The 25,085-nt window shown below is 37.5% G+C and overlaps 2 protein-coding genes across 2 annotated transcripts in view; one reads left to right on the forward strand and one right to left on the reverse strand.

Moving 5' to 3' along the window:
- LOC135087027 (coiled-coil domain-containing protein AGAP005037) overlaps nt 1-16,065 on the forward strand; it is a 195,184-nt gene extending 179,119 nt beyond the window's left edge. Inside the window, exons 16-23 of the mRNA XM_063981878.1 lie at nt 610-672; nt 1,043-1,203; nt 1,340-1,459; nt 1,531-1,640; nt 2,434-2,575; nt 3,411-3,511; nt 7,185-7,335; nt 12,608-16,065. Of these exons, the coding sequence (XP_063837948.1) occupies nt 610-672; nt 1,043-1,203; nt 1,340-1,459; nt 1,531-1,640; nt 2,434-2,575; nt 3,411-3,511; nt 7,185-7,335; nt 12,608-13,333 (1,574 nt within the window). The 3' untranslated portion in view covers nt 13,334-16,065. The remainder of the gene's footprint in view (nt 1-609; nt 673-1,042; nt 1,204-1,339; nt 1,460-1,530; nt 1,641-2,433; nt 2,576-3,410; nt 3,512-7,184; nt 7,336-12,607) is intronic.
- Nucleotides 16,066-16,129: 64 nt separating this feature from the next.
- LOC135087165 (tyrosine-protein phosphatase corkscrew-like) overlaps nt 16,130-25,085 on the reverse strand; it is a 33,129-nt gene continuing 24,173 nt past the window's right edge. The window contains exons 4-12 of the mRNA XM_063982005.1: nt 22,465-22,618; nt 21,289-21,426; nt 19,604-19,735; nt 19,363-19,490; nt 18,796-18,960; nt 17,862-17,972; nt 17,579-17,669; nt 16,693-16,841; nt 16,130-16,372 (exon numbers count right to left, since the gene is read on the reverse strand). Of these exons, the coding sequence (XP_063838075.1) occupies nt 16,352-16,372; nt 16,693-16,841; nt 17,579-17,669; nt 17,862-17,972; nt 18,796-18,960; nt 19,363-19,490; nt 19,604-19,735; nt 21,289-21,426; nt 22,465-22,618 (1,089 nt within the window). The 3' untranslated portion in view covers nt 16,130-16,351. The remainder of the gene's footprint in view (nt 16,373-16,692; nt 16,842-17,578; nt 17,670-17,861; nt 17,973-18,795; nt 18,961-19,362; nt 19,491-19,603; nt 19,736-21,288; nt 21,427-22,464; nt 22,619-25,085) is intronic.

Genomic DNA, 25,085 nt, shown 5'->3' on the forward strand with positions numbered 1-25,085 from the left:
ATTTTAAATATAAGTTCTATGGTGATGGGTCTTGTATGTTAAATTTAATATGATAGTGTTAATAAATTGTTTATAAGTCGCTCGCGTATAGACCGTGTAACGATATGTTTCCTACACGAATATACAGAGCATAAATCAGAAATATCTAACATATATTAAGAACCAGTAAAGGTATCTTGTTATTTAATTGATCGATGTAATTAGTGTCTTGATAACCCCCTTGAGATAGATTTAACGAATTCCTTATCATATGACGATTCCTGCAAGAAAATATTAATGAGTAAGAGCAACCGCTCGTCACGTTGATGCCGACAATGTTCACTCTTAGATAGTTAACTAACCTGAACATTCAAGTACATCCATAGTTCACCTTCGACATGAGTTTATTGATTTCGTTTCATGTTAAGTTGGCATTTTCATGTGATATAGAATAGTCATAACATCTTCCGAGGGTGAGCTGAACAAGCAAACGTTGGATCACCTCACTCTCGGAAAAAAGAGATCCTTTTTCAAAGTCTATCTATCTAGCCACTATCGTAGTTATTGCCATAACCATGATCATAATTCTTGTATTTGATTTCTTTCCGCTTACTTCTTTGCCATAACAAGCTGATACAAAACCAACCAAACCGGCAATCAAATCATCGACTTTGCCGCGGACCTCGTCGCAAGGTAACTGTTTGATATCAATTGATTTGGTCTTCTGTACATACTAAATGATGCTTACTAACTTAATAATACTGCAATCTATCTGGGTGTGTTAAATGCTTCGGGATATTCACTTCTTTGTTACAAGATATTAACATATTCTTAAGTACTGTAAATGCATTTTAACTTAGCACACTTGTGGGATATTATGGCTTTGAATCTTACATCTATGTGCATAAGAATTGTGAAATATGAATTTGAAACCGCTTACTTAGCCATTAAAATTAGCTGGATAAACTTAAGACCACGGTAAAGCTTTTGATGGCTTAACCTTTGAATGGGTAGTATGTGTATTGATTAGATGAGGCGCTTACATGTGTTTGTTGGTCTTCAGAGCGCGACCGCCTGAAGCCCGCTCCTCCGCCGAAGCCGGCCGGCCTGGTGGGCCAGCAGCTGGCCCTCGTGTCTCCCAGGACGTACACCATCAACGTTACTCCTGATTTCTTCAACCAGCTCCGCGTTCTGCAGAAGCAGAGCCGGGACCTGAGGATCGAGGTAATACTGTAGATCTCGCGAATATGTCCATTGACTGCTTCGGGCGAACTGTCTTTGCTGATTGCACTCGCGAGTTCCCGAGCTTTAATCAATTTAAAATGTTCGTACACAGCTATAAGTGTGATTTGATTCGCAGACACGAAATTTGCGTCGGTCAACACTGACCCATGCCATCCAGATGCGCCAGCTGATGGCTGAAACCATCGTGAAGATTGGTGCCATTGCTGCTAGTTTCTGCGAGCAGGACCCTGACTCGGTACGTATAAAGATCATTTTCGTACAATATTTCAGTTTGTTTTCGAGACTAATTTGTTGATATCATTTCAGCAACTGACCCGCGAGGAAGAGATCTACCGCCAAGACATGCTTCTGCTCGAGAACGACTTGTACGAGCTGGAAGCTACGGTGGAGCGTCTGCGCGGGCAGGCTGCTAACAGGTAATTATTGAATCATAAATGTTAAAGATACCCGTGTGATTTCGCCAGAATAGAATAAAAGCCCTTCTCTTCCCAAGGACGTCGTTAGTGGCGACTTGATCGAGAATTATGCTACAATCAGTCCTCCCTAACCCATCATGCTAGCGTGAAGAGTGGCTAAATTTTCCACTAGCCTCTGGTAATTGAAGAGGATCGTTACGTCCAAATCTTATAGACTAAGAGCTGGTGAACGCCAGACCTACGTCATTTTATAAAAGCTGAAAGTTTGTCAGCGTATGGTCCCAATATAGGATATAATGTTGGTGAATTATGAAGTTTGGGTAATGGTGGCTTTCGGAGCTACCCTAAAAAAACTGTCTGGCAAGGAGTTGGAACTGTCAAAACCGTCTGGCTGTTGGGGAAAATACTTCTAATTATTGCCCAAATATTATACATAAAAATCAGATTTTATAGTATAACGTAAGTCTAACTTTTACGGTGGCTTTTTCTGTATTCAATAGACTGTAATTCTACTTACGTTATACCATTAAATCTGATTTTTATGTATAATATTTGGACAATAATTAGAAGTATTATCCCCAACAGCCAGACAGTTTTGACAATTCCAACTCCTTGAAATACAGTTTTTTTAGGGTAGCTCCCAAAGCCACCACGACCCAAACTTCATAATTCACCAACATTATATCCTATATTGGGAGCAAACGCTGACAAACTTTCAGCTTTTATAAAATGACGTAGGTCTGGCGTTCACTAGCTCTTAGTCTATTATACATTTGGTGCGTTGGTGTTCTAGAGAGACCCGCGTGAACATGGCGGACATCGAGCGCATCGCTATGGTGCTCTCCAAGAGCAGCAAGACGGTGGCCGACTGGAAGCTGAAGTTCCCCATCCTGCAGGAGACCATGAAGGTCAAGCTCGCCGCTGAGATGGAGAAGGTAAATATTTTTTAATAACTATAGGTTAAGAGTCACACACAAGGTGGACCGACGACACCATAAAGGTTACGCTACTAACCAGGAAACATGGAAAGCATTGGGGGAGGCCCATGTTCAGCAGTGGACGTCCTATGGCTGAGATGATGATGATGATGATGATGATAGGCTAAGGGAGAGCACGGGAGAGCTGACATTGACATAATACGACAGCATAAATATCAGTGTACCTACCATGAGTTTACGTTAGGTGTGCTCGCTAGCGAGTACGTCTAAAATCTCTATGAAGATTTTGTTTCTTGAAAGTAGCCGCTAGGGGCGCTGCACAATATGTCATACAATTAATGTCATTTTTTTTACGTAGTCGCTAGCGAGCACACCTAACGTAAACTCATGGTAAGCACACTGAAGGAGATTTGAAGTCTCGCTAACGTTTGACGTTAAAAAACACCCTCCCGTGCTGCTTACATACCTCAGGCACTGAGGACTGAGTTAAACTGTACCTGTAGTATGAGTAGTGCTAGTTTGTCCGTTCGTTCGTTTCAGCCAAAAGACGTCCACTGCTAGACATAGGCCTAGGAGCTGATGCTAGTAACCGTCATTAGTTTCACGAGTTGATAATTTCTAGGCACTTTAGATGACGCTGTATAAAAACCAAGGATATTTGTCTTAATATCAGAGAAACTTGTGATAAGGTGCTTTTATGTTCTTTCTTCTACATTTATCTAAACACTGTCATCATCGACAGTGCTATTTTTTTATTATTATTTGTAATAGGTATACAAACAGTTTACAGTCTAGGCAAATAGTCTGATATACTCCCTGCTAAACATTCCAGGTGGTCCGCAAAGAGAAGATGCTGGAGGAAGAACCGGAGCGCCTGGAGCTGGCTCTGCGCCGCTGCAAGAAGCTGACCGGAACCCTGGTCACTCTAAAGAGGTATTTACTTATATTTTATCACCCTAGGTCACTTTGAAGAGGTATATACTTATATTTTATCACCCCAGGTCACTCTAAAGAGGTATTTACTTATATTTTATCACCCTAGGTCACTTTGAAGAGGTATATACTTATATTTTATCACCCCAGGTCACTCTAAAGAGGTATTTACTTATATTTTATCACCCTAGGTCACTTTGATGAGGTATTTACTTATATTTTATCACCCCAGGTCACTTTGAAGAGGTAGTTACTTATATTTTATCACCCCATGTCACTTTGAAGAAGGATATACGTGGAGCATTCCACGCGAAGCGGACAGGTAAAAAAAGTCGATGTTTCCGATTTCAGTAATATTTGAGTATGTTCTACTTATACATATTATTCATACGTGTACCAAATATTTTTGTAATATAATGACTAGTTTAAGAGTTATGGGTCTTCGAAGTTTTCGACAACCGGTTGGCATGCAGTACTTCAAAGCCGATTATGGAGTCATAAAATTATATATTAAAATAATTAAACCACGGGATTTATTACTTCATTTACCGTGCTTTTTAACTGTATTTTTGGAAACGAAAAAAAAAATATTTTTTCCTAAAAAAAATGCAAATTAATTTTTTTTCCTTGATTTTCACAAAGTTCGACCCTTTCGATTTTTTTCATTTTTTTTATTTAAATAGCTAATATTGTGTAGAACATTCATGCCAACTTTCAAAGTGGGCGTGGAAGTGGATTCGGAGCTAGACTGAAAATACTGCCGAAGGGTGGCGTCCAGCGCCGCGCCGTCGCGCTGCCGCGCCTGAAGCCCGCCGCCTGTGCGCGTTTAGTTAAACTGACAAGCAAATAAAATCACTTTTGACGGAATGTTTTTTAGATTTTTAATAACACCAATACATTTTTAGTACCTATTAAATACTAAAAAATACGTTATGGCCAGACTTGTTCTTACTCGGACACTGAAAGGATCGCTCCGAACTCCGAAAATCGGTCAAATGAACTAGTTCGGTCTTCTAGTACTATTAATTAGCACATTTTAGTACACTGATTCTATTAGGTAGATCGAACGAAAAAAGTCTTTATTCATATGCATTTATGGTCCAATATCGAAAAATACTCGCTACACACTCACAGAGCCGAATCCATCTCGCTCGCGCGCGGTTGTCACCAATTTCACGTCTCGTTCACACCTATTCATTAGTGATCGGCTGTACTAAAGTGAACTAAAAGACCGATTTGAACGACCAAGACGGAATAGTTCGTTCTCGTTCACTTAATTAAAGGAATTGCTTCCTATTAGTACATAGTACATGTGCTACACAAGCCTAGTTATGGCGTATCCGCACATGCCGGTTCGGTTCGGTTCTGGGTATTAGTCCTGACCTAAATTAACTGGTGGATCTATTAATCCGGTCCACAATATCTTCTAATTACCAATAATTTACGACCTTTCAAAAGACTAGATAGAATGAAAGGTCTAGTATTCATTATATCTAAAAATTATTATTAGCCACTTAATTTCATAGGAATAGGATGAAAGCACTGACGACCGTCTGCCTCCCACATAATCGCCTTTTGTAACTCGAAAGGTATAAAAACAACAGCTCATTCTATTTTTTTTAGGAAATATTCACAGTTACGAGTAATGTAATTTATTTTTCACGATACGGAAAAACGCAACTTTATTTACTACTACTACTTTATTTTATAACGTATTTTAGTATTTAATAGGTATTAAAAATGTCTTGGTGTTATTAAAAATCTACAAAACATTCCGTCAAAAGTGATTTTATTTGCTTGTCAGTTTAACTAAACACGCACAGGCGGCGGGCTTCAGGCGCGGCAGCGCGACGGCGCGGCGCTGGACGCCACCCTTCGGCAGTATTTTCAGTCTAGCTCCGAATCCATTTCCACGCCCACTTTGAAAGTTGGCATGAATGTTCTACACAATATTAGCTATTTAAATAAAAAAAATGAAAAAAATCGAAAGGGTCGAACTTTGTGAAAATCAAGGAAAAAAAATTAATTTGCATTTTTTTTAGCAAAAAATATTTTTTTTTTCGTTTCCAAAAATACAGTTAAAAAGCACGGTAAATGAAGTAATAAATCCCGTGGTTTAATTATTTTAATATGTAATTTTATGACTCCATAATCGGCTTTGAAGTACTGCATGCCAACCGGTTGTCGAAAACTTCGAAGACCCATAACTCTTAAACTAGTCATTATATTACAAAAATATTTGGTACACGTATCAATAATATGTATAGGTAGAACATACTCAAATATTACTGAAATCGGAAACATCGACTTTTTTTACCTGCCCGCTTCGCGTGGAATGCCCCACGTATATTTTATCATCCTAGGTCACTCTGAAGAGGTATTTACTTATATTTTATCACCCTATGTCACTTTGAAGAAGGATATACTTATATTTTATCACCCCAGGTCACTTTGAAGAGGTAGTTACTTATATTTTATCACCCCAGGTCACTCTGAAGAGGTATTTACTTATATTTTATCACCCTAGGTCACTTTGAAGAGGTACTGTACCAGCAACTTCGTACGCGTGAAAATAGTTTGAATAATATTTTCCGTCTTTGCAACATTTTTTTTTACTGCTCCGCCCCTATTAGCTGTAGGGCGATGTTTTATAGTTCCTCAATGAATGGACTATCCTACACAAAAAGAATTTATCAAATCGGACCAGTAATTCCTGAGATTAGCGCGTTCAAGCAAAGAAACAACCTCTTCAGCTTAATATTATTAGCATTGATATCACCTTTGGTCTCTCTGAAGATGTAATACTTATTTATAATATCATCTTTGGTAACTGAAGAGGTATTTCCTTACAACTTTATCACCGGAACAGTAACGAGGTTACGGCTGTTTAGAAACTTGTTAAATGGACCAGTTCGTCCAGTTACCATAACCTGTTTCGTGTAAAAATAAAATTTTATGGCGCTTGCTTCCGAATTTATTTCAATTTTTTATAGTCATTAAACAAGCATACTCCTTTATTTTAGATAATTTAATGTCTTTGAAATGGATGTAGGGTTACAGTCATTTTGAAATAAATGTTTTCCATAAGTGACAGTTACTTTGTTAGCTCATATAGGGTTCTTGTAGCTTTAAAGGTACTTACTACCTTCTGCCTGCAACTTGGCTCGCCTAGATTTTGGTCGATAAAAAAGACATTGATTGGGTGCCTGTCCCCATAGAGTTTTCATAAAAGATAATGTGCCGCATGTCCAAATTATACCAGAGCGTATTCAGGATTCACCGACTTAGAGGTGTAGGCATGAAATCGTAAAGCGGGTTTTCCACCGCAAGCGAAGCGAGCCAATTATTATTTATGATTTCGTTTACTCGCAATACAAAAATGTATACATCTGTTCTGCTCGCTTATCAAATCAATACTCTTGAACTCTTTCTTGGTGGAAAAGCAATCCTATCTGTCTATCTTCTAACATAATATAAAAGCGAAAGATAACTGACTGACTCACTCATCACGAAATCTCACAAACTACAAGTTCTAGGAGTCTCTTTCTTGCATGGGTTCCTTTTAGAACGTAGGTGCACCCTAAGACGGGAATTTCCAAAAGTGGGTTGAATTTGGTTGGACAAACTAGCATGTATGCAATCGACTGGGCATGACGAGGGTATGCTTGGACAGGCTGGCCTGCGTGCAAGAGCAGCGCCTGCCGATGGCCGACGGCCGCTCGTCCCCGGGCTCCTCCCAGAGCTCCACCACTTTCACCCCGGGGCCCTCCTCCGAAGAGTTCGCCTCCGATAGCACCTGCCAACTGCCGCAGGTCCATAACAAGGTAACACACCTCATGATGTATCCCCCCTCCCCCACATCCCTATTCTCCTCTTAACCCATCCTGATTACCCACAACTTACGCCGGTAGCACACCTCCAATCATCCCAGCGTTCACTTCGACACGTAAGAGAAGTGAGTGCTGGGACTCGAATAAAAATGCATTGAAGTCGATTTCAATCGAATTGAATTCTTGACTTTGTGAGCTGGACTGACGTCATTCGAATCTATTGTGATTCGAATCCATTTCAGAAACCAATCCTTTGTCATGCCTTCGCGCGGCGGAGGTTTGCTGCCGACGTTAGGATCTGCCACACTGAATGCGGTCGGCGGTCAGGTCAGAATAATCATACATTAAGCGGGCTGCATTTACTTTTACCTGACCGCGCACCGCATCTAGTGTGACAAATCCTTATATTTCATTTTTGATACCACTAACAATGCAACGACTGCTACTTAGGGTCACATCGCGGTCAATTATTATCTGTCTTTAACTACCATAGAGAGAATATTTCTCTTCTCATATGTTTTGAATCCTATTTCACGTCATTTAAGCCCCGAATATAGTGACAAAACCTGTGGTGGCAACAATTAATCCATTTTCAGGCAAAGGGTTTGATCTATGCTAGAGTAGTTAGAATGTATTCTAGAGTTGTTCTAATGAAAACAGCAGTCGATGGATTGTGCGTGTCATTATAAGAAGAAAAAGTTTTCAGTGACAAAAAAAAATGCAAAATAACTAAAACTCATACTAGGGAAACTATTTTCTTCTATTTAAACAACACTTGTAGAGATATAAGATGTATTTTACTGATCCCTTTATTTACAGAACGGTATCGCCGACATCTTCATTTAGAATTATTTATTGAATCGTGTTTACTATAATGTATTCACTTAACAATTGCAGGTTTGCCAAAGGTTTAAAATTTGCATTTTTTTCCATATACTTCGTTTGATTTGCGGAGTGTTTGTCTGTAGTATCCGTTCTATATGATTTGCGCCCCGACGCCCTCGTTTAGTAGAGCCCTCGAGTGACGACGCGTTCGTACGCTTCCCTTACACCTGTAAGCATGCGCCCCCTTTATTTTCATTCACCAGCATGAAACTGCATTAATTTGAAAGTAGACTTTATGAATTATTTTTGAAATCACCAATTCGATAGTGCCTTATTATAGTAGCGGCTTATTTTGACTCATTTGTCTTTTATTCAAGATTCTGTCCAACACTTCAGTGGACGTAATACATTGTAAGGAATGGTCCGGTTTGTATGTAGTATTGTCCTATGTATTCTGGATTGAACCACGAATTGGCATCAAAATTTTTGTGTACTCATGAAACGTCATTCGTTCCGTCAGTACATTACATTGTTTATAAAAACAAAATTGGCATACAAAATTCTAAATTTTACCAGCGACTAACATCACACTCTGTCAGACAAGATACTGGCTTTGGCACGGTAAGTGGCACAAATGATTTTGGTTTATACATTAATTTATTTAAAAATAAATTGCACTTATAACGATGCAATGTTTTTGAATTTGTAATGTTTAGAACAGGCACTGCACATCTGAGCACTTTTGTTATAATCTTGCCGCATGAGAAGCAACGCCGAGCTAACAGAGGTAATATGCAGCCTCCAGGCCGGTTCCGGACTTCAAAGCCAGCGATTGAGGGTTCAAATCTCGCATGAGCCCAAGTAACAAACAGCACAAGCAATTCGTCCTTTATCTAGTTACCATAGTAAGTACACATTTTGCCATGTTTGAGACTAAGTAATAAATTAAAGTAAAAAAAGACACAATGTCCTTACAAGGAACAACGTTGTAGTTTTTGATATCAAATAAAATATTAATTTAACAAATAATTATTACAAATGACAGAGTGTGATGAAAAGGAAACAGAATACAAATAAATTTGTAATTCTTTTGCACATATCCCTGCAACCAATGCACTATCCGTAAACGTTGCATTTTTAATCCTTGCTTTAGGAAAACAATGCCAATTTTAATGACAGTTGAAGCACCAACCAGTGATGTGAAACTTGAGTTAGGACCTGCCACTAGAACCTAATCCGATCATGTGGTCACTGTGAGTTTGTTTCTATAATAACAGTCGAGCGAAGCCCTTGTAAGCGTCCCCACTGTAACCACACCTAGTGACGTCACATACCATTTAGTCACTTCATTTCGAGTTGTAATGGATGCGTTCACAATAACATTTACAGTGAATTCAGATCATGCTTCCTAGTTGAAAAAAAATTAAATGTAATTTCGGAAAATTCACTTTACCTACTTTCCACAGTCGAAATTTTATTATCTGATAAGATAACGTATCACAAAGTCTGTAAAATTCTAGTAAATTGCAGAATTTACCTACGAAAAAACGTAATACTGGCCCCTACAATGAAAATACCTAGAAAAGGGGCTTGTTTTCCTTTACGATATCAGAACCTGTGGCCTAAGTTCACTGTTGGAGTTACTGCGAACGGGTCCTCTCTAATACTTTGCCATATTATCATGAATTATCAAATGAAGTGGCTATCCGATGAAGTTAAGGTTGTCAAGATGATTTCAAGAGGTGTATGATCCTTTTTAAATTTCAGTTATGCTATCTTCACCAGCCAGCATCTCCCGATATATTTATACTGTTTGAGTTGTCATGGCAATCGATTAATTTGTTTTAACGATTTTCATGGTCTTCTTTCGTCAGTTCGCATGGAGACAGAGCCTAAACTTCAAGGAGGCTATCGTTATTAACGAGTAATAAATCTCTTCATAATATATCCATTATTATTATTATTCATAAATACGTTTATATATATATTTGTTTCAATTCAATATTTTATATCACATTTCTTATTTTCTTTCGGTATTACCATAATATCTTGTTTTTTGTGAATTTTAACACAGATTTTGCTATTTTTATGTAGGCATGTTGGTGCACTAACGAGTACATGATGCTTTAGCGATTCTGTAAAATATAAGCTTTATTCCATTGGAAATAAGTAAATGATTTATTAATTAAATTTAAGGATGTTTTTCTTACAGTTCAGACAGTATTGAAAAAATCGGTACGCATGCTTACATTCCAAGTTTTCCTGTATTAATGTAAAGTGGATCATGTCTGGGCATAGTCCATCGTACGATACGTCAAGTTTCCGAAACAGTTAACATTTCCCTTTATGGTACCTACACGTGTTGTTGATTCAGCTGAAATAAAAATGATCAATGAAACACTTCTAGAGTTTCATCAAATTTCATCTGAAATATTAATTGAGTAGCCAAAATAAACTGTTAAAGTATGGTATGCCATTAAGTTGAATTTAAGATGAAGCTTTTGAAAAGCATAATTATATCCAGTATTCATAGAATTATTGATGAATCATACGTACTACATTAACCATTGCGCATAACATAACTTTAGAGTGTTGCATGACCAATTATTGATAGGTAATAGATTCAAGCAAATTTTAATTTTTATACTTAGTTACGATCTTAGATTATAATGCCTAGACCAACAGTCATACAAGAACTTCGTGTAAAATGAGACAAAAATCATAATTACGCCATCTAATGTCATAAAAATGTCCACTAGTTTAATAAATTTTGGGAGGCTCAATGTACTGACCCGATTGTCGATCTTGTTTGAGGTGTCTTACTTTTCTTGCGTGTTCCTAAATTCTAGTTTTATATTCTAGGCATTATGATTCTACGCTAATCATATTCACAAAGCTTAACCAGAAATATAAAATTATGTCTCCGTAGCTTAGCAGTTAGAACAGTTACCTACTAGCCCAGCAAGCGAAACTTGTGGGTTCATTGCCACCAGAGGCAATTAGTTTTTAAAAACATCATTTGTTTGCGTGTCGTCGTGATATTTTGTCTTTCTGGTCGGCTTTAGTTAACTAAATATTTAAAATAATATTACTTTGTTTCCGATTTTTTATTTGAATTGTTAATGACTGCACGACATTTTCAGATGACTACGTCACTATAGAGTAGTTGGATCGACTAATGAGCATGGAGTTCGGAATAGTTGCTTTGTGATAGTTTGCATTTGCCTGTCTTTTTGTTGCAGCGCGTTCTCGATATCAGGAGGCACCCGCGCTAGACCTGGAATGAATGACATGCATTAAACCCCTACTTCGTTCTGGTATACTCAGTTTAATTTTTCCAGTGATGTCTACACCTCATCCGCTACCCCTTCGATGTCGATATCTATTTCTGCTCTATCGACTGCATATCACAACACGCACTATAATGTTCATACCATTTTTAATGAAGAATGATAAATATAACATCCCCCTAGATTTGCTATTTTATACCCACCCTCTTATTGGCTGTTCACGATAGGTATTAAACCGTTCGTAATCTAAGAAACGCATCAGGATATGCACAGGTAATTTCAGTTTTTATTAAAATTTTATACTTATCGCTTTCAAATACTTTTGACTTAGAACTTAACAGCACTCACATATTATTAACAACTGAATTATGTAAACTAGTCATATTTGCGATTCACTTGAGCTTTCATTAGATTAGTTATTTTGAAATTGTCACTCCGACGTTAGCTTCCTTTATTCAGTAGTCAGTTGTTAAAATTAATTATTTAAACTTAACACACTTAAATTTTTGACTAATGGCAAAATCATCACAATTGTTAAGAGATAATATTTCTATTATATTTTATGCATTATATCCATCACAAAATTTGAATTGGTTATATTTACATTTTTCACATCACATCGATCAAGCGCTCCTCGTTGTTCAACATGTTTGTTCATCTCCTTCGCCTGTCGCCCTGTCCGAGCTACATCGGCCCGCTCACCCGCGTCATAGGCCGCTCCAATTCACTTTTGTTTGTTTCTGTCGTGGAACTCTTTGCGGGCAGTGTTGTATGTAGACACCTATATTTATGATTGTCATTGTCATTATAGTAATATTTTTTTGCTTACGGTCATGCCTACCAATATTCCACCGCAGAAATAAATTGCCTTTGATCTATTTTTTTGATTTTTGAATGATTGTGATCGCATCGAGACATTTAGTTATATGAATCATTGTGATAAGTGTTTACGGATTCTTTTAATTGAATGTGTGTCATAAATGTTTTTTATATGTGTTTTCATTATCCAAAAAATGCATTTACAAATTCCCGTTGCACAACAAACTCAGCGTTTGTACAATAAAGACGATCCACAAAAGATCGGGCGGAATTCGTAACTGCGTTTTGATTATGCATTCCCGGGCACAGCTAGAAGTTGAAATGGTGCGCAGGGTCCCGTCGGGTGCAACGGGCGAGGCTCGGGCCGAGGAGCCGACGTGCGGCCGGAGAACGCCCTCGACGCTCTACTAGACGAGCTGCAGACGTTCGCCAAGCCGGGCGAGCGCGCGCGCGGCGACGGGCCGCTGCGGCGCCTGCACTCGTACCCGAGCGGCAGCGACACGGACGCGTCGCCGCCCGTGCGCGCGCGCGGCCAGCACGCGCCCAAGCCGCCCGTGCCCGAACGCCACCCCGAGCTCCTGGCGCTCGCCGCGCGCCGCCCGCCCCCGCCCCCGCCGCGCACCTCCTCGCGCTCGCCGCTCGCCTCGCCGCCCTCCCCCGCCTCGCCCGCCTCCCCCCAGCGCTCCGACTCCGCCAACTCCGAGCCCGACGACAAGTCCGCCTGCCGCCAGGCGCTGCTCGAGCACCGCCACCAGGAGCTGCTGAAGAAGCAGAAGGCGCTGCAGGAGCAGTACGCGCGCCTGCAGATGATCCAGCGCAGCGGGCCCGCGCTGCCGCCGGCCGCGCAGCCCGACCTCAAGAAGACGGGCAGCGAGTCCAACCTGCTCACCAAGATGAGCCTCAACCTGGCGCCCGCCACGTCGGGCAGCATGACGCACCTGGCCGGCGACTGCGAGCGCGCCAAGGACCCGCTGCTGGCGGACAAGCCCACGCTGGGCCCCAAGCCGGTGGAATCGGTCGCCACTACTAATAAAGTTTACGAGACTGACATACTGTGACCTAGTTACCGCTTTATGGCACCCGTATTAGTTCTAGTTTCATTCGCGATAACGAAACCAGTAGATGCGATAGCCACACCTAAATACCCCCCCAAAAGTCACGCTTCATAGTATAGGCTTTGTCTTTTCTGTTTATCTCATTTTTCCGCGTTAGCTGATCCAAAATCCTCAACACTAATAATTGACCGTTTAAAAATGATGAAATATGGACCGCCGATTACATATTTTCAATATAATAATATAGTACTGTTGCAAAGAACAAAAAAAATCCAAAAAAATCAATAAATGTTTAGCACTTCAGATGTCAATATTGGCATAATGTCGTAAGTCTGTAATCTACTTTAATTAGAAAATTTTGAAAGATTTTAAGCCATTTCGGCTTTTATTTCACCATCAGTCCCGTTTTGTACATAGGTAACATTTGTTGTAACCTAGCTCCTTTTCTATAATTATACTATCGAGTAACCTATATCTAAGCATTTTCTTAAATTAAGTGCCAAACTATTTCCGATGTCCTCTTCAAAAGTGAAACTTTAAGCAACGACTTCTCGCCCCTGCGCCAGCGCCGCGGGCTTATTCTCTTAAGTTCAACTTCAACAAATTTACTTTCTGTACAACGAAAATTAAGTTGTGTAACTATAAAAGTACTAGCAAAATTCTTCTATATTCATTGAGTTATAATGTACGAGTAATATTACTTCAATGTCTATAGTAAACTATTTAATATTTTTGACGGCTCGTTTTATGAATATTTAGTCATTACTCGACTGTGATACGAAGTTACCTAATTAAAATGCGTAAGAATTGAATTCATTTTTTAACTCTACTATTTATATTTTAGTGCCCTTCCCCATATAAGTTCGTCATCAACTGTGTTTATTTTTATTACGAATTATGTCAATTTGACATAATATAAAAAAATAGTTGTAAAATTAAATGTTGTGGCATCAATCTGTACTCGCGCATGAAAACCGTCATAAATATTAGCATAGTTAAAATCGATCATTAAAAAATTATAAATGTGGATTATGTGGACAAATTGATGAAATCGAGTGATATTATATATGAAATTATTCATTAAAATATCCTTATTTTTAGACTCGAAATATATCTGCATTAGAGCGTGTATAATAGAGTCTAGTATAAAGAAAATCCCTAGTAAGTATAAAGAAAAAAAGTAAATGTTTGCGCTTTTTCATGTTTGTTGCAAGTGACACGTAAAATTTATCATTATGCACAAATATTTCCAGCACATTAGATTATATTATTTGTGAGAGTTTATGAAAAGTTTTAATAGCAGAGATAACAACTTCTATTGAGTTATCGAGCTTTTTCATGCTTGTACCTCCTCTGTGCTCAGAATGTGACAAAAATATATTTTCACACGACTTAAGTTACACTACCATTTATCTTTATCGTTGTACTCTATGCTGCTACCATAGTAACTGTAAGGAATTGTGACTATTATTTTTGACATTCCTCTATCTATTATTCAGTTGCCGATGTGTCCCCCAAGTGGATAATAATTATATGTATAAGTATACGTTTATTTTTATTTAACCACGTTTATAATGCATACTGTAATTTTAGTTCACACACATCTATACGAAAGTACCTACTTATATAGGTAAGATACAGTAAGATATCATGTAACTAAGTATTAGACCCATTCATCCGATGTGTGTGTTTTTTTAAAGTTGTAAACGACTTGAGTACATTTTATTTAATTAACATTGTACTTAATGTTTTTCTTCAAATGTATATTTTGCCATCAATTAATGTATATTTATTGAAATAAGTTTATACAAATGCATTGATAAGGTCGATATTGCCAAACAGGACATGTTCATTTTATTATTATTTAAAAAAGTGCCAAAATTAAAAAAAAAAAATGATTTGTTTTACATTAAGTAAAATGATGTTTGTGATGATTTTTAATGTTTGTATTATTATTTATAATATACATAAGTATCGTTGTTACTTAATTGTTTTGAAAAGGATGGCTCGGCGAGCAGTATGAGCAGAGATTTTCACCATTTTAGATTTATTTAAGAAAACAATTCAAACTCAAAAGCAATTTTTTTTTAAATTCTCTTTACGCCATACAGACCGGTTCTGATAAGGATCAAAGGACTGTCAGACCAACTGGGGTTAGAGCACCAGAAATGTCAGCTTGATTATAATAATTATATTTTATTTTAATAGACAATAAGACGAAATTGTATTATATGGCTGGCCGCTATAAATTATTCAATCATCTTTCGTTTATTTTTTTTATTTTGAAATATTTTTTGTTTGTTTTTGTAGTGGCCAGTACATCAACATTTCTAGAACTCTTAGTCTTTATGGTATAGGACTAAAAGGTCGTGCCTGTTTGTCTGATATTCTTTTGATGCCTACCACAACCGAAAGGCTGTCTGGTGATTTGTGAAATTGCTCCGTATGATAATTTCTGCTCTATTTTTATCCAAATTCGCAGCTGCAGAATAAAAAAGCACATAAAGTACCTGCTCTTACAGCTCCGTCTCCAAAATCCATGTATTACAGAGTAATCATTTTAGCTTAAAGCTTTTAATAGTTATGTTGTATTTTATTAAATGTTAAGTTAATACTATTGTAATTCTTATTTAGTTGTAATAGTTCATGTTAATTGTATAGTTATAAAACAGAAATAGCTTCAGAATATTTTAATTGTAAAATTAAATATAATAAATATATACACGTGAAGTTAATTGGTATATTATTTTAATCGGTTTTCCCTTGCTTATAATTAGATAGGAAATCAAAACTAGGAAGTAAATTATATTATTCAAGTTTTATTTAAAATATTAATCTTTAACTTATTATTATAATTATTATGACTGAATCTACACCGGGTATGCATTTCAGCGACTCTGGTCTGCATACTCAAACTTATAAATATGTATGACGAAGTCATTATGTAGGTAATAATGATAATTATAGGTAATTATTAACTGCAGTCTCATTGCACTTTGGTTCACTGGCGACGACGATGTGTTAGGCTTCCGACGTGTACACCTGAAACCAAAATCATCATTTTATTCATTCATTCGATGAAGATTGCGGTTTAATGTAAAATAAGGCTCAAAACTAAGTAACTAAAGCCCGGTCCGTGAGCACGGAGCACGTAGAATTTTGTCTTATGACCTCTAGCTACCCATCCTTATCGCTCGCGCGTAATTATATTGCTGTCGCGACTGTGCGACTGGCACCCGTAGTGAGTGTGCGAGTTTTTTCACTGATTTCATATTTTCAGAAGTAAATGACCAAACTTAAAAGTTTACCTATCTCATAAAACTAGTCAAATCAGTAGAGAGTAGTTTCTAGAATCTATTAACCTTCTTCTTGATCTTCAAGTTCTTGTTCTCCATGTAGTCCTGCAGCGCGAGGTAGATGAACCTGTACTGCTGTTTGTTCTGCACCATCCCGCTACGCTGCGCGCGCGCCAGCCGCACCGCGTCGTGCACGTCGATGTCGCAGTTGAAACCTGGAAAACAACTTGTTGCAGCTTGCTGGAACTTGGCCATGAAGTTCACTGCCAGCGTAATTAATGGGAACTCCATTTGCGCAGCCTCGTACTGAGTATCGATAAATCGAATAGTACGTAGGTACAACACTAATCCGCCAATAGGCCAAAGATGTCGGCATCGGACTGCCGATTTAAGATTCGAGGAACACTAGTTCAGACCAGCGCTTAGACAAGTTTTAAAACGTGACAGCTGTAATTCCGAAATCGCTTGGCACTTTTTAAGTTAGGGGCCTAACCAAATAGATAAGCAGGTAGGTAATTTACTTCTTGCTCCGTGAAGCGATTTCTAAATGAAAACTGTCAAGGGGGCAGGTCATATAATTTGCTCTATAAAAACAGTTCGCATAATGCCTACATTTCGCAATAGCGGATAGCTAGGCACAAAAAAAATAAGATTCGCAAGCAAAATAAAAAACAAAAATACCTATTAACTATACTTACGAGCAAAAATATGGAATCACCACCTTGTGTTTTGTTCCGAGCGATCTTAAGAACTGAATGACTATGCATGTATCTGTGGTATCAATTTAAAGTTTATAATATTACCTTTAAAATGGTACCATTTTTATTTGTCTTCTATTAGTCATTTAGTTTTTGTGATCGCTTGAAACAAATAGGGTGATTCCATATTTTTGCTCGCGAGTGTACATTAGAATTATACATTAGACATCTTTTAATTACTAGCAGTATCTTACCAGAGGTCTTAATTTTGTCGATCAACATATCCAGGACTATGAAGGTGCCTGTTCTGCCCACACCCGCTGAACAGTGCACGCATAATATATTCTGAAAATAGAAACAAAAAATTTTTATTCATATGACCTACTTATAGAACAGGTTGTCATAGCATATTATGAATGCTGAATATGACCTCAGCATCGAAAAACAAAAGCATCCAAGTACCTACGCCAAACTTCTTTTACTTTTGTTTGTCAACGATATCCAGAACTTAGCAAAAAGATTGTTTCAAAAGCTCACCTGCTCTGGTGGATTTTTATCCTGTCTGATTTGGTACATTCTTCTGTTGATATCTCGAATGAAGTTGAGCACCCCGTCCGGTTCTGACGGCGTGCCGTGGTCGGGCCATGCCTGAAACATATAATAATAATGCACTCATTTTTATCAATTTCAATAAAGTTTTTTATACATTATTTCCATAAGCTTTGACTATTATGAGCGGGAAAATCCAACGCTTCTTCACATAGTAGGTAATCCGCTATTGATACTTTACACGTGCCGGGCATTTCAGATAAAAAGGTTTTGGAGGCCTTTTGGCCGTGTTGTGGTACAAGAATACCATTATGGCCTCATACTGAGCAGAGACCAATTTGGTACAACAATTGTATTATTTTTACTTTGTAATGTCAATGTGTATCATTTAGTACCAAATAAATATATTTTCTTTCTTTCTTTCTTTCTTTCAAAGTATATTTTCTCGTTATTTTTCAATACACTGTCAATTTTCAATTTTAACTAAATTGTAATAACTATGTAGGTATCCACATAATTAAATAATTTATGTTATCTAGTTTTCTGCAAGGGTGCAAGTACTACCTACTCGTAGGTATAATAATATTATTTACCTATGAGCAAAATAAGGTGTTAGGTTAGGTTACACACACAAATTGTAGAGTTACTTAGTGAGTTCCAATTTAAAACCCTGCCAGTGATTTTGATGATCTGACACTGAAACGTAGCTTCTTACTATGAGGAGTCTCACAGTTCTAAGTGACTATTATCTTTGTGACCACGGCTGCAGCATCGCAGCCGAAACGTCAAGCCGTGAGTACATAACGTAACTCATTAATAAACGTCGCGTTAAGACCCGTATCTTACTATTTTATTGAAATGGAACGCGAAAGTTTAAAATCTTATATTAGACTGTTATCTTTGTTACAAAGTAGGTACCCACCGTGAACTGGTACTGGTAGATGGTCCTGCAGGCCTGGCCGTCTGCGCAGGCGTCCCACTCGCGAAGCAGGTAGTCCTCGTACTGCGTCTCCGAGATGGACTTCACGGTCAGGTGGCCGTGGCGCTCCTCCTGCCCCGACAGAGGCCAGTAGCGCTCGCACTTTTTCTATAGAACACATTTTCCGTTAGCTTTAATAATTAATCGGTTAAAATGTAAGCTAAGTAAAAGTAAAGAATCTTTCAACGTTTCTACCTATTATTTAGGAAGAGATCATCATAAAAGTTTACAATACCGGGAGTCTCTTATTTTTTCTACGAGTAAAATGTGACCCGTCCCGAAATTGCGAATTATTTGTAAAGCAAGTGGTAGTGGTAGGAAGTAATATGTTATTATTTCTTATAAATAACGTTCAAATTTTTTACAGGCCATTTCCTGTAAACTTAAAACTATAAAAATTACTGTACAAAAGGCAAACTTAATACCATGTGGCATTATCTACCAAACAATCTTTGAGTCTAATATATTAAGCAGGTACATTTCTATCAGTGTTAAGTTTAAATCACAAACCTTCCCCTTTTCCATCTCATTGGTGATCATGGCGATGATTCTCACGTCCTCCTGCCAAATCATTCGCCAAAAGTCATCCTTCGTATTTGGTAGGCAGCCTTGAGCAGCAATATACACTTTGTCTTTCACTGCAAGAAGATACGTATCTTTAATAGGACTCGATGTTACCACAACGTCTGTTTTGCATTTTAAGCATTTCATAAACAAGTAAGAGTCAGGTAGCTATTTGTAAAAAACAAACCTATGTCGCCGGTAAAATTTCCATTGAGTTTGTCCATTTTGATGCCCATTTTGACCTCTCTCAGAGCATCATCTGAGAGGGACTTGGAGACGAGAGGGGTAGGCTTCTTTGTCTCACTTCTTAAAATTAATGCTGAAACAAAAAATCTATTATTGCTGAAATACAATTGCGTTAACAAGTTTGTGGTCCACATAATATTTAGTCAAAAAGTTGGGAAAGGTAAGTTTTATGCGTACGTATAGGTACATGCATGTGTCGAGTAATCTAATTGCTTGATATCCTACATATTTTAATATTGATACGATTTTCAAAATCTATACTTATAATAAATCTGTAGAGAGGTCAATTCTGTACATTAAATATATTTTCAAAATAACTATCAGGGGGTGATTAGTGATCGATACTGATGCCAAAAATGCAATCAGTAAAATTTTTGTCTGTCTGTCTGTCTGTATGTTCCTTATAGAAACAAAAACTACTCGACGGATTTTAACGAAACTTGGTACAATTATTCTTCATACTCCTGGGCAGGTTATAGGATACCTAGGAATTCCCACGGGAATGGGAATTAGCGGGAAAATCGTTTTGTATGAAAAATCTGAACCGCTTAAGTTAGACGCTTGAAACTCGGCATGCAGGTACCTTAGTAAACTTAAAGCTTAGTTACAACAGGATATTGCAAAATTCCCACGGGAACGGGAGTTAGCGGGAAAAAACATTTGTATGAAAAATCTAAACCGCTTAAGTTAGACGCTTGAAATTTGGCATGCAGGTACCTTAGTAAACTTGAAGCTTAGTTACAACAGGATATTGCAAAATTCCCACGGGAACGGGAGTTAGCGGAAAAAAACATTTGTATGAAAAAATCTAAACCGCGTAAGATAGATGAAGGGGGTAAAACGGGATCCACGCGTACGAAGTCGCGGGCGGCCGCTAGTAATTGTAATAAAGGTCGCAGATGTGACACTTGCATTGTTCAATTCAATATTAAATCTATATGACTAGTATTTAAGCTATCCGTAAAGACGCATTGCTACTTAAACATCTACGCATAAAGAGGTCATTTAGTTAATGCGATGCAAATAATCTGCAAACGATTTTAGCCTTTAATATTAAAATCACAAGACTGATGATTTCTCTATAATCACAAACATTTGTAATGCAAACAGGCTGCTGTTAATCTTAGATTCAATCCGTGTCCTGTGAGGACATTAGTATGGAATCCGAGTGCGAAGTGACGCATATAAGGGGATTTTCCTTAATATTTATCTGTTATTACCAAAAGTTAGCGTGATCAAGCGTAAGATGTTGTCACTGAGGTTTGACCCTGAACTTATTATTTTTATTTGTCATAGTTTCATAATAAATACAATTAAATAGTCATTAAACATCATTAACAGTTCGTTTGGAGGTTATCGGAGGTTTATTAATAAAATCATTGTAATTTTTTACGACTAACACTGTAACAATCCTGACTGTCATAAGCTATTGGTAAAAAATCCTCTGGCAAAATAAGTACTTAAGTTCTAGGTATACCAATTAAGGTTTATAGGTAATTTAATGACGCATTCAAGGTGTTCTAAGATGGGTGTTAACTGTCAAAGCGATACTAAAGTCTGATCATGACCTAACGAGGTTTGTATAAATTATAACTTCGTAATGTATCAAGTATTACATGGTCTTACATTGCACACTATGGAGGCTCTCGTTGGACGACTGCACCGAGCTGGAGGAGTCGCTGATCCTCGAAGCTCTGATGAAGTTCGCGTTGATGTAGTCCGACTCTTTGTCGGAGTCACGTAGCACTACGCGGGTTTGGTCATCTAGAACAAACAACAGATGGTACTCGTACCTTCATCATCATCATCATATCAGCCATTGGACGTCCACTGCTGAACATAGGCCTCCCCCAATGATTTCTATGTTGTATAAATATTAATATGCACCGGAAATATAGTTAGTTATCCATTATAGAAATAACTACAGGTTTTCTAAAATAATCTGACTTTCTGCCGCACCCGGGGAATATTGGAAAAACATCCTGGAGTTTAAGGTAAACCAATCTGGCACTGTGCCAACATCGTATCTTAGTTTAATACATTTTGGTTACTGTAAGATAAATCATAATAATCATTTACGACAATCTTGATAACGCAAACTAGGAAGGAAACCTTAAGGGCAGTAATAACATCGTTTATCAAAGACTACCGCTAACGCAAGAACTTATCGTGACGTTCCGAGCGATCGCGTCGTAATCGTCACGGGTTTGCGTAATAACCAGGTTATCTAAGCTGTGGCCATTAATTGAGGGATAAAGTTCTTTAAGTTAGCACTCTATACTTATCGGCCGCGATCAGAGCCCATCGACTTACATTAGATAGGTGCTTAGTATGACGTAAGCTAAAACTTTTTGCTGCCCTCAACTGAAATCGTTCTGAAATAAATAAAAGTAATACGAGTAGCTTTAGACCTTATCTAGTTATTCCCAGTCAGCAAATGAGCTTTCAGATAAGATTTCGAAATGTAAAAAATATAATTTTTAAATGAGCATTTTTAACCATAAAAGACATTCAAAGTTGTTCTTTATAATTTAGGTACTAGCAGCCCGCCCCGGTTTCGCATCGCACGGGTGCAATGAATTCATCGGCTTTTCTCTTCTATAAACCTCTTGAATCACTCTAAGTATTAAAAAACCGTTGCGTATTTCTAAGGATCTAAGCATACTTACATATGGACAGACAGCGGAAAGCGACTTTGTTTTAGTATAAAAGTGACTAGTCTAGATGAAATACCTAAGCAAAAGTAGTAGGTAAGGAGTAAAGTATAATCTGAAACTACAACAGTATTAATGTAGCACTTACAAGGTAATATGTTTCTATATCTATTCTTCAGCGCGTTCTCGGGCCGCAGACCCTCGTGCGTGGTGAACACGTGCCGCTCCTCCAGCATCTTCAGCGTCAGAAACTCGCTCTCGAAACTGTTCTTGCTTTCCAACTTCGGACAATCCTCTACCTCCTGTGGGAAAAACATAAAAATTAGACACGCAAATTATTAATTTATTTTTTCATCTTAGCCTTTAGTCAGCTGGTATTCCGGATGGCACGGGCCAAAGCCAAGTGCTATCTGTATTATTATTAGCTTACTTGCTTACATGTGTTTACAAACATCTTGGTGCCTGTCTAGTAATACTATCTGCAGCCCGCGACTTCGAGCTAGTAAACAGTCTTTCAACGAACGATTAAATTATTTAAATCGGTTCAGTGGTTTAAAATCGTAAAATGGTAATAGAGTTACCTTGCATTGGTTATAAATACAAAATAATTCAATTGCATTACAGAATTCCAAATTAGGTTGGCGACGAATCGAAATATATGACGCAAATCTAGAGTTTGCAGGGCGACTCTAGAAATAACTAGAAGAACTTTTACATTCAAACATACGAGTTGGTAGGTATATTGATCCCAAAATAGCCACTGTCATAGTTGCTAATGTGTCTTCAGTATTATTCTTTATGTATTTTTAACCGACTTCAAAAAAGGAGGAGGTTATATGTTCGACTGTATGTATTTTTTTTTTCTATGTATGTTCACCGATTACTCCGTCAATTGTGGACCGATTTTCAAAATTCTTTTTTTGTTCGATAGGGTACACTTCTGAGGTGGTCCCATTGTCACCAAGTTAGGATCTGATGATGGGATCCTAGGGAAATCGAGGGCAACCCTCAAATTTTATAGGCACGTATATCGTTTTTCAAACTTTTTCTTAAGTTATTCAAGTATTTGCTCCTGGAAATCATCATCTCATATTGATGAGCTGATGATAGAAGGTAAAACTCCTTAATGCTTAGGAGTTGGAAGATAATTCTTTTAATTTATAGATAAGTATAGTTTCTAATGTTATTCAAGTGTTTACATCAGATATTCATCATCTCATCATGATGAACTGGTCATGGTAAGTACAACTCCTTAATGCTTAGGAGTTGGAGGTAAATTCTTTAAATATTATAGGTACAAATAGACCAACAGTTGTATTCTTTTATGTTTTTAAGGTGGGCTGACGGTTTAAGACCTTTTTAGGTTTCCTATATGGTAACCTGTACCTATTTTGTAGGGAATATTATTTTACAGTAGACATGAAGAATATGGTCTCAATGTACCGCCTACCTTCAGTGGTAACATCAACGTAATAATTAGTACCATGATTGATACTTTTGGAGTCGGTGCAGACAAACTTTACATGTTTCATAATCTTGGCACCGACTCCAGAAGTATCAATCATGGTATACCTACATAAATATTAATAATTCGTCCTAATAAATAAGTAGGTAATTAGTAATTATTTTTCTACTTTTTTAGTGTAGGTTTTTTGGAGTCGGTTTTATTTTTTTTTATAAAAATTTTAATTACTGATAAGTAGCACCATTAGCGTAGCATAAAGCCACAATACATTTGCATATTGTTTTGGCATAGTATTATTCATTTTCAAATAAGTATTTCTATGCAACTTTTTCCATCCACCTACTACGTTCAATAATTTGGGCATGTTGTGTGTATTATGCATTACTAGTTAATTTTAAATATTTAATTCCTGCTGCTCTACATTATTGCAAAAATGCTATGACTTTGCTCTGGAATGTATCACGTTAGCGTTGACATCAGTTCACGTGGTCAGCAAGTTTCCATCCATTCCAATCCAAGATGATTTCATTTGAATAATCATTATTGTCTGCTCGAGACAATAATAAGCCGTCTTTGTCCCGTTTATCAATTCCTTTAAACAAGTCCTTTTTCTTGATTTATTTGTAAACAACAGTCGCGGAGTTTTCTATTATTTTAGCAGGCAAATTGTGTTAGATGCCCGATTCGTTAGCTCATCCACTTCAGTAACATGTAAAGTGGATACTTTAAAAGATAGTAACAAAGTGGTTGATCATAATCTCAACGACTTTAGTGATCTAATTAAAGTAAAACCGACATAACAGATAACCTTTTATCAAGTAGATACTTTATTTAATGCAGTAGGTAATTATGCCGGTGCATGGGTGCCCACGTGAAGGGACCACGCCGGCTCATGTTTAATGCACTCGGCAAATAGCTGGACCCATTTATCATACTGATGTGATAATTAAATTTACCGACGACAATTGTAACAAATTACATGAGAACAAAACGTTAAAATGTTGCGAAATCATTACGAACAACAATACGAAATCATATTTAAAAATTAATTGTTTTGTATTGTAAAATCTTATTAGAACATCCCAACTAATATTATAAATGCGAAAGTAACTCTGTCTGTCTGTCTGTCTGTCTGTCTGTCTGTCTGTCTGTTACGCTTTCCCGCTTAAACCTCGCAACCGATTTTGATGAAATTTGGCATAGAGATAGTTTGAGTCCCGGGAAAGAACATAGGATAGTTTTTATCCCGGTTTTTGAAACAGGGACGCGCGCGATAAAGTTTTTCTGTGACAGACAAAATTCCA

This window comes from Ostrinia nubilalis, chromosome Z, assembly GCF_963855985.1.
Source record: "Ostrinia nubilalis chromosome Z, ilOstNubi1.1, whole genome shotgun sequence".
NCBI lineage: Eukaryota > Metazoa > Arthropoda > Insecta > Lepidoptera > Crambidae > Ostrinia > Ostrinia nubilalis.